The sequence below is a fragment of the Talpa europaea genome (genome assembly GCF_964194135.1).
Source record: "Talpa europaea genome assembly, contig: HAP1_SCAFFOLD_531, whole genome shotgun sequence".
Classification (NCBI taxonomy): domain Eukaryota; kingdom Metazoa; phylum Chordata; class Mammalia; order Eulipotyphla; family Talpidae; genus Talpa; species Talpa europaea.
This window is the reverse complement of record NW_028167647.1, coordinates 697-9,995: the sequence shown is the minus strand read 5'-3', so window position 1 is coordinate 9,995 and position 9,299 is coordinate 697. Positions and strand designations below refer to the sequence as shown.

Genomic DNA, 9,299 nt, shown 5'->3' with positions numbered 1-9,299 from the left:
GTGGGAGGGCATGCAAGAGTGATACTTTCACCAGCAAGTACTTAGTCCCCGGGGTCCCAGGTACTGGATATGCCCCCACTCTCAGGCTTCTCAGAAGATGGCGGGCCAGGAGGAGGCAGGATGGGAGCTCTCTCAGGCCTCAGGGCTTCCCTGGGAGAGCTGAATGCAGAGACTTCAAGGTAACAGGTCCAGCGGTCAAGCAACAATGGGCAGAGGCCGGATTTGAACCCAGGCAGGCCTGGGCCTGGAGTCTTCCTGCTGATGTCCCAGCTCAGTCTCACTTACCTCCCCCACCTCTGGGCCTCTCTGCAGCCCGGAGCAGGGTCAGAGGGCCAGGCCACACTGGTCAGTGGCACTGCCCACAGGAGTTCCCTGAGCTGGCAGAGGAAAGGGCTCCTGGGCATTGGACTCCTGCCTCTGGCTTCAGCATCTTCCCTGGGACTTGCTGCCTTGTCTCCGCAGGTATCTTCGTGCCTGCCTGCCAGGCTCCCCGTGCACTCCCTCCCCAGATGCTCAGGCACGCAGATCTCTCCAACCTCTCAGCGCTTGATAGGACACACGGGGGTTAATCCGGCCCCGCGGTGCAGCGACATGCCTCTCCCTGGAGGAGGCAGGGGCTTCCTGGAACATGCCCCTGTCTTATCTGCAGAGGTTTGCCCCAACGTGTCCCAGGAGCAAGAGAGGTTCAGTGACATGTGCAGTTGGCAGCTGGCAGGGTGATCAGTCCGCCCCTTGTCAATCTGGAGCCTGCTGGCTTTTGTGAGTGCCAGTGCCATGGGGCTGGGGGCGGCGGGGGCTGAACAAGCCGGAAGGGCTGTGTGCCAGGAGGTGAGGTTGGGGGGAGGAGCAGAGCCCGTTTGCAGCATCTGGGAAGTGGCAGATGCTGCCTCTTCTGGCCATCCCATCGGGAGCTTGACTCAAAATCCCAGCTCTGGTCCTTAGCCTGTCCCCAGATGCCCCTGCCCACAGACCCCCAGGGGGCACCGTTCCCCTGAGCTCTGCAGGCTCACATGCTGGGGCTGGGAGCGGGACAACACAGAGCAGCCTCTGGGAGTGGCTTCGCAAACTAAGAGCTGGAGCTGGCGGCCTGGGGGCGAGGGTCCCGGACTAGGGGGTAGCAGAGCCCAGGGCAGGGTTGGCCCGAGCTGCTAGCGGTGCAGGCAGTCATCTGGAAGTTGCAGCATGATGCGACTTTGCTCCTTGCCTGCTAATCTCCGCCTTCTCTTGGAGTGCAGCGATGAACCCGAAATCCAAGTGTTAAAACCATGGCCAGGGGCAAAACACCATTCATTCTGAATCATTGCTTTTGTTGCAATTAAAAAAAATGAAAAGACAACTCCACACCAGCCGCTTGGAGGAGGTGTGCCGGCAGATGTGTTTGTCAGGAACGCAGAAGGAGTTGGCTTCACTTTGGGGGAGGAGACGCGGTCTCACAACCCCTTCCAGGGGGTATATAAAGAGTCCTGGGCGAGGGGTGACAGGCACAGCGCTCCGGTTTCTGTCCCGTGCGCCAGCCTCCGCCAGTGACTCCGTGCTCCCTGAGAACCCACAGCTGCCTGGCCATGAGCACCACATTTCTGCAGACTTCTTCCTCCACCTTTGGGGGTGGCTCGACCCGGGGGGGCTCCCTCCTAGTTGGGGGAGGTGGTTTTGGTGGGGGCAGTCTCTGTGGGGGTGGTGGGAACCGCAGTATTTCAGCTTCTTCTGCTAGATTTGTGTCCTCAGGGTCTTCAGGGGGCTATGGGGGTGGCATGAGCTGCGGCTTCGGTGGAGGGGCTGGTAGTGGCTTTGGGGGTGGCTATGGAGGTGGCTTTGGAGGCGGCCTTGGAGGCGGTTTTGGTGGTGGCATGGGTGGTGGCTTTGGCGGTGGCGGTGGCGATGGTGGCCTCTTCTCTGGCAATGAGAAGGTGACCATGCAGAACCTCAACGACCGCCTGGCCTCCTACCTGGACAAGGTGCGCGCCCTGGAGGAGGCCAACACGGAGCTGGAGGTGAAGATCCGTGACTGGTACCAGAAGCAGAGCCCGTCCAGTCCGGAGCGCGACTACAGCCACTACTACAAGACCATCGAGGAGCTCCGGGACAAGGTGAGCCCTGGGCGTCCGACAGGGAGCAGGTGGCTGGGCCCTGCACGCATCTCTAGGGCACTGGTCCTGCTGCTCGAGGAAAGCCTTTCCTGCTCAGGTAATGACTGTCGGTGTGTAAGCTTGGCAGACTTGGAGTACAGATGTGGGTGTCGGGTGACCCTGGAGTCAGCACCCATGGGGGCTGATATAGGGGGCAATCAGACACACCAACAGGGCTCCCCAGAAGTGTTCCTTTGTTCTTTCGCAAGAATGGTGAGTGCAGCTTCACCTTCTGAGGATGCCTTTGTGCCAAAAGCATCATTGGCATTTAGAAGACTTGGAACTGTTATGGGCTCTGCCACCCATTCTCTCAAGCTTCTCTCACCTGGACCGGCAGGTCTGGGTGCAAAATGCCCTCCTCTGACTGGAAGGTTCTGTAGACCCAAGGCTGCATGCAGACCACCAGCTGTGCCCTGGGGAGGTGGGCGCCCGAGAGGGCTGTTGTCAGAGCCCACTCAATTGCCTGCCCAGGCAATTCCCACAGGGGATTCCAGGCAGCCCTGGTTCCTTGGTCTTTCTTGCCCTGGAGGGTGTGAGTGGGTAGACCAAGTGGTGGGCACACACGGTGAGGCTGGACTCTAGCCCTGGGATCCTACAGACCCCACTGCTGGCAGAGGGGCCATTGACAGTGGAGGACCTGACGCTGGTTCAGGGTGGTGAGAGCAGCAGGGAAGGAAGAAGGATGGGTCCTCTAGACACCACCCGTCTCCTGCAGATCCTGGCGGCCACCATTGACAACTCTCGGGTCATCCTGGAGATCGACAATGCCAGGCTGGCTGCGGACGACTTCAGACTCAAGTGTGTTCTGCCTCCTTCTCCCCTTCCACATTCCCCCTATCCTTGGGCTTTCCCTGCCTCCCCTACTCAAGCAGCGGGGACCCCTCACCCTCCCTCACCTTGGGCTCCATCTCCCGTCCAGGTATGAGAACGAGCTGGCCCTGCGCCAGAGTGTGGAGGCCGACACCAACGGCCTGCGCCGGGTGCTGGACGAGCTGACCCTGGCCAGGACCGACCTGGAGATGCAGATCGAGAGCCTGAAGGAGGAGCTGGCCTACATGAAGAAGAATCATGAGGAGGTGGGGGAAGCTCAGGAGTGAAGGAGAAACTGGACTGGGGCAAGCGAGGCTGGGGCTTCTGACTCCCTGGGCCAGAGTCGTGTTTTTTTGCTCCTGATCTGGTCTCTGGTGGAGTCCTGGCTCTGCCTGGAGGCCCTCAGAGGGCCCTCCTGTGGCCTGGAGGGCCCTCTCCCCCAGAGGACGCTTCCCCTGTCCCTCCAGGCGCAGCCCACTGCGTGGTGACAGTTAACTAACTAATGAGCGAATCAGTCTAAGAGCCAGCGTGCTAATTATTATAATTAATTGCAGTGGTGATAGTCATAACAACAACAAACATCTGCACTTTACAAGTGATTCACAGCAATTATCTCAGCCGATACCCAGACAGCACTGGGAGAGGGATGCTTGCTCTTCCTGGCTAGTGAGGAGACCGAGGCCCAAAGAGGTCGAGGGATTACTCCAGGGCTGCACAGGGCCTTCCCTCTGGTCTGTCTGACCCATATTGATTTATACCAAGGTCTGTCCCACCACTCTGCCACCTCCCCCTCCTCTTCCAAACAGCTCTGGGTCCCAGGGACTCCAAGGCTTGGCCCAAGGATGGGGGCCAACGACCCTGCAGGAGGACAAATGAGCTGGTGGCTTCCTTCTCAGCTGACCTCTGAGCTGACCTGAGCTGGGGGAGTCTCACCCCTGCATAGCAGGAGCCCTAGAGTGTCTCCCCTTAGCTCTGAGGCTGGTCGTATATTGAATTTCCCAGAAGGCTAATATTTCCCACGAGGCCTGGCTTGGCCTCGCTGATACTGGGCACCGGCTATATGCCTGGTGATGGGGACATGGCAGGCGGTCAGGGCAGTGGGTGAGGTTGTCCAGGCTCGGCCCCTATCATGACAGGGATTTGCCATCTCTCCTGTCCCAGCATACATTGGGGGTGGACCCGGAGTATGTATTGGGGGAGATTGTTGACTTCCACAGCCCTGCACGTTTGGGACATGGTGACATCTGCCTCACCTTCAGGCTGAGGAGCTACAGGCCTGTTTGTGTCTGTCTGTCTGTCTGTCATCTGCACCCAGCAACCCGAGGTGGAGAAGGCAGGCCTCAGGGTGGCCCTGCGTGAGCTCCTGCTCTCCTCTCTGCCCAGGAAATGAACTCCCTGCGAGGCCAGGTGGGTGGGGACGTCAGCGTGGAGATGGACGCCGCCCCTGGTGTGGACCTGAGCCGCATCCTGAACGAGATGCGCGACCAGTACGAGAAGATGGCGGAGAAGAACCGCAAGGACGCCGAGGACTGGTTCTTTAGCAAGGTGGGTGGCTGCTTGTGAGCGGGTGTGCGCCTGTGTGCATGTGTGTGCTGTGTGCTGAGCACGGCTGTCCCAGCGGGAAGGTCATCTGGAAACCAGATGGACCAAGCCCGCGAGTGAGATGCAAACTGCGAGGCTCAGAGAGGCCTCAGCACACCCTTCGCTGTGTCCTGGGGCAGACACCTGGGCCTCACCCTGGCGGGGCCTGCACCATGCACAGGTGTGTGTATTTAAGTCATGCTTAAAGCGTGACCTGGTAGACACCCTGGGCGCCTGCAGGGCCCTGGATGAGAAGAGTAAGGCCTGTGACCATTTCCAGCCAGGCCTGTAGTTCAGTGGGAGTAATGGATGCTGATGACCCCAGTGCAGGGTGAATGTGCTAAGTTCTGGCGTGGTCATAGGGGGTCTCCGTGGGCAGGTGTGTTTGGGGTTCCATGGAGAAGGCCAGGGAGGGGCTGGGGGAGCAGGTCTGGGTGGTCAGGGCTCAGCGCGGCAGCTGTCCTCTGCCCCACCTCTTCAGCCTCCCTCACCCCCCGGGCCCACCCTGCCTCCCCCTGCAGACAGAGGAGCTGAACCGGGAGGTGGCCACCAACACGGAGGCCCTGCAGAGCAGCAGGACAGAGATCACCGAGCTCCGCCGCACTGTGCAGAACCTGGAGATTGAGCTGCAGGCCCAGCTCAGCATGGTAGGGCCTCCGTCCTCTCCTGTCCTGCACCCATCACCCCAGGGTGGGCCCCACTGCACAGACCCCACTCATCCTGTCTGCCTTGGTCCTGGCCCCACATACCAGCAGCCCACAGCCCCACACAAGCTGGAGCCCTTCTCTGCATGCTGTGCTACGGGGAAGGGTCCCAGCTTGGTCTTACCCAGCTGCCTTCACATTGGTCCACAGAAAGCATCGCTGGAGGGCAGCCTGGCCGAGACGGAGGCGCGCTATGGGGCCCAGCTGGCCCAGCTGCAGGGGCTCATCAGCAACATCGAGCAGCAGCTGTGTGAGGTGCGCTGTGACATGGAGCGCCAGAACCACGAGTACCAGGTGCTGCTGGACGTGAAGTCCAGGCTGGAGCAGGAGATCGCCACGTACCGCCGCCTGCTGGAGGGCGAGGACTCCCAGTGAGTGGCCCCTGATGGGGTGGGCCCAGAGCTACTCCCTGCAGCAGGGGCCTGTGGCAGAGGCATCAGCAAAAGCTGGAGGCCGCGGAGAGTTGCAGGGGTGAAACTGAGAGCACTGGCTGGGGTGTGACTTGAGCACAGAAGGTCGAATTAAAGCATCTGGACTAGATGCTCCCGGTGTCTACCCGGGAGGGGTGTGATCCTCAGGAGTTCTTAGAACCTCCACTCTGGCTGCAGGGAGAAGAGCAGATCAGAGGGGTCTCGGTGGAGCCAGGGAGGCCCTGAAGGAGGGTGGAGCGGACAGTGGGAGCAGGGGCCAGAGAAGTCCCGCTGTGTGGTGGGGGAGGGCAGCGAGGGACGGGAGTGTGCAAGCAGGTGTGTTACAGCTGAATGCAGCAGGGCTGGAGTGTGGGGCGAGCATGGCTCTCCGGGGGCTCGGTGGATGTTGAGTGAGCGCATGGAGTGGGTAATGCCTGGGTTTCTGGCTCCGGGGACTGGTTGGAGACCTCGTTACCCGGGTTGGCGGTGCTCTGGTTTAGAATTGGGAGGGCTGATGGGGCCCGGCCATAAAGGTGCTGACAGTGTCCTGGAGTCGCCGTGGTTAGTTATGTAATCCTGCATTTTGCTCTCTGATGATGGGGAAGTCCATCTGTAGTCCAGCCACAGCCTCTCCTGCTTTAACTGAGTTGGTTTGTTGGGCCCTTTAGGATATGGAAAATCCGCTTGCTCAGCTTCTTGTAAATCCCTGGTTAGCCACAAGTGCCTCTGGCCTAGGATTGGGATGTCCTCTTTCCTTGTTTCTTCTTCCTGTCTCACTGGGCCCTTTGATTCTTGTGGTGGACATTCTTCGCTGTGATTTCTCTCTGGTTTGGGAGGGACCTCTTCCCAAACCTCCCCAGCCATGCCTCTTCCCAGTAGGGAGCCCCGGGGGGCTGGGTTCCACCTGCATCCCTGGGCTGACCGGTCCTTTTTCCCTGCAGCCTGGCCACCCAGTACTCCTCGTCCTTGGCCTCACAGCCCACCCGAGAAGGTAAGAGCCTGCCCGATCCTGCCTGGCGGGCAGTGGGGGGAGGCCGAGGACCTTCCCAGTGGGAGACTGGGGGAGGGCCTTGGCCTGAGTTTGCTTGTGTTTCCTCCACTGCCCGCAGCGGTGACCAGCCGCCAGGTGCGCACCATCGTGGAGGAGATGCAGGATGGCAAGGTGGTCTCCTCCCGCGAGCAGGTCCACCGCTCCACCCACTGAAGCCCTTCCCGCCTGCAACTGCCCAGCCTCGAGGGCCAAGGGCCGCCCTCGCTTCCAGCTCCTAGCTTCCAGCCCCCAGCATGCCACCGCCACACCCCAAGTGCCTGACTGCACCCCCGGCCAGGAGCTGTGGCCTTTCTGTCCCTGTAGCCCTCACAACGGGCCTCCTGGGTTTGCCTCAGTGACTGCTATTAAAGCTTTGCCTGAAGTTTCATGCCTGGTGTGATCTGCTTGGTTGTCGACTCAGGGCAGTGTGGAGGGAGGGGTGGGGGGAGGGGAGAGTGTTTGTCACCTGCCAACCTGGGCCCCACCTGTCTGGGCCCTCGGGAGGACCCTGGAGGGAGGCAAGGAGAGAGCGTGGGGAGTTGGGACATACGTCTGGCTGGGAAAGCTCCTAAGAATCAGCCCCTGGGTCTCCATTGCCAGGGCTGGTCCCTGGGAGGGCTCCACAGGTTTTCCTGGGAGCCACACCTGTTACAGACATTGCCCTGCCTCAGCCAGGGCGGGCCCAGGTTCAGGATCAGAGGGAGAAGGGCTGGGCGGGGGGCTTTCCGAAGGAGCAGTCCAGAGCGCTGATGGGGAGAGGAGGTGGCAGCCGCACAGGCACAGTCAGCGCAGGAAACCAGACCGGCTCTGCCCGGCCGGGGGTGTGTGCGGGGCGGGGTGGCGGCGGTGCCTGTGAGCGTGGGGGGCGTCCTGTTTGCTTTGGTGGCTTGGCAGCAGCTGGGCTATTGGGGAATCTCTCTCAGCTGCTGGCAGGGGCTGTCTGGGCCTGCCTGGAAAGGGGAAGCCACCGGCAGTCTGAGACACGACCGCATTCCGCCCAGCGGGCCTGCTGAGACCCCGACCCAGGCTGGCTGGGCGGGGCTGTGGGCGGGCTCCAGCCCCCCCAGGGGCCTGGTCCGGTGGAGACTCCAGAGGAGGCTGGAAGCAGGGGACTGACTTGGGGGGGTGTCTCAGGAAGACCTGGCCCAGTGTCCTTTAGGGTTCCCAGCAGGACCTGCAGTAAAGGTCCCCACCTTGGGACACCGTGGGGGGAAGAGGGGGAGCGGTTGAAGGAAGTGGAAGGGGCATGCCCCTCACATCTCTTTCGGTTCCCCGTGGACCTCCCCTCCCAGCCTGCCATTTCCTATCCTCAAGTGAAGCTCCTTTTCTGCCTGCCCTAGCCCAGTACTTGTAGGAGGGAGGTGGGGAAGGCTCAAGAGGAGGCTGGCTCACCAGTGGGTCCCAGGGATGGGGCAGGGCAGTCAACTGACCAGATGGGATCAGCCTCTGGAGGGTCTCCTGGGTGATGGGGCTCTGCAGAGGGGGCCAGGGCACCCAGCACCCCGAGGACTACGGGTGCTGTGGCATGGAGGGGTGAAGGAGGCAGCCCTGCCGGCTCAGCTCTGGAGTTAGACGGATTAGACACTGCTCCTCTCTACGCCCCATTGTCCTTATCTGTGAGGGTGTCCGTCTGAGACCTGGCAGCGCTCCTGTGTGGTGTGGTGGGCCCGGAGCTCAGGTCTGGTTTCCAAGGCAAGACAGCGTCTTGGTTCTGCTGGTCTCCCCAGCACGCAGCTCGGGGCCAGAGCCGTATGCAGCGAGGAAGCAACCTCAGGCTGGGGCTGCCTGGCTCCCCAGCCTGTTTCCCCACCAGACGCAGGGTCCAGGTGGGCAGGCTGGGGTGGCAGCTGCCTGGGAGGGCCTGGGGACGGTGACATCCTGGCTTTTCCTCTTCCCCTATTAGGTCATGGGAAAGCATAGCTGGAGGGCCTGCCTGAATCACAGGTGACAGCCCGAGACCAGAGATACGCGCATGTTCATGCCGACGCCCAGCACGGGGGTTCAGAGAAATGAGGCAAAGCCCCACTGGTGGGAGGGGAGGGGGCCCGCAGCCACCTGGGAGCTGGCAGGCGGCCAGCGGTGATGAAAGCCCAGGGGAATGGAAACCCAGGAGCGAGCCTGTTGTAATCGCTACGCCCACTTGCCGGCCTATAAAGAAGGCAGGCGGGTCCCGGCAGCAACATGCTCCTTGGGCTTCTCTCTCCTTGAACCCTCTTGCTTTGTGCCTGCCCGCCGCCATGACCACCACCATCCGCCAGTTCACCTCCTCCAGCTCCATCAAGGGCTCCTCCGGCCTTGGGGGCGGCTCGTCCCGCACCTCTTGCCGGCTGTCCGGCAGCCTGGGTGCTGGCTCCTGCAGGCTGGGGTCAGTGGGAGGCCTGGGCAGTGCCCTCGGTGGGGGCAGCAGCTACTCCAGCTGCTACAGCTTCGGCTCGGGGGGCAGCTATGGCGGCAGCTTTGGGGGCAGCTTTGGGTCTGTGGATGGGCTGCTGGCTGGAGGCGAGAAGGCCACCATGCAGAACCTCAACGACCGCCTGGCCTCCTACCTGGACAAGGTGCGCGCCCTGGAGGAGGCCAACACGGAGCTGGAGGTGAAGATCCGCGACTGGTACCAGAAGCAGGCCCCGGGGCCCGCCCG

The 9,299-nt window shown here is 61.7% G+C and overlaps 1 protein-coding gene across 2 annotated transcripts; it reads left to right on the top strand.

Annotated features, from left to right (window-relative positions):
- Positions 1-1,441: 1,441 nt before the first annotated feature.
- On the top strand, positions 1,442-6,835 carry LOC311188173 (keratin, type I cytoskeletal 15-like; the record flags this gene model as incomplete). 2 transcript variants are annotated; one of them, XM_084259921.1, is made up of 8 exons in its annotated part: positions 1,442-2,087; positions 2,842-2,924; positions 3,046-3,202; positions 4,320-4,481; positions 5,039-5,164; positions 5,372-5,592; positions 6,573-6,622; positions 6,741-6,835. In XM_084259921.1, the coding sequence occupies exons 1-8, from the start codon at positions 1,563-1,565 to the stop codon at positions 6,833-6,835; spliced, it is 1,419 nt and encodes a 472-aa protein (XP_084116047.1). In that variant the 5' UTR covers positions 1,442-1,562. The 2 variants fall into 2 exon arrangements, with proteins under 2 accessions (XP_084116047.1, XP_084116048.1); XM_084259922.1 differs by lacking the exon at positions 6,573-6,622 and having other exon boundaries at positions 6,712-6,835.
- Positions 6,836-9,299: the final 2,464 nt, after the last annotated feature.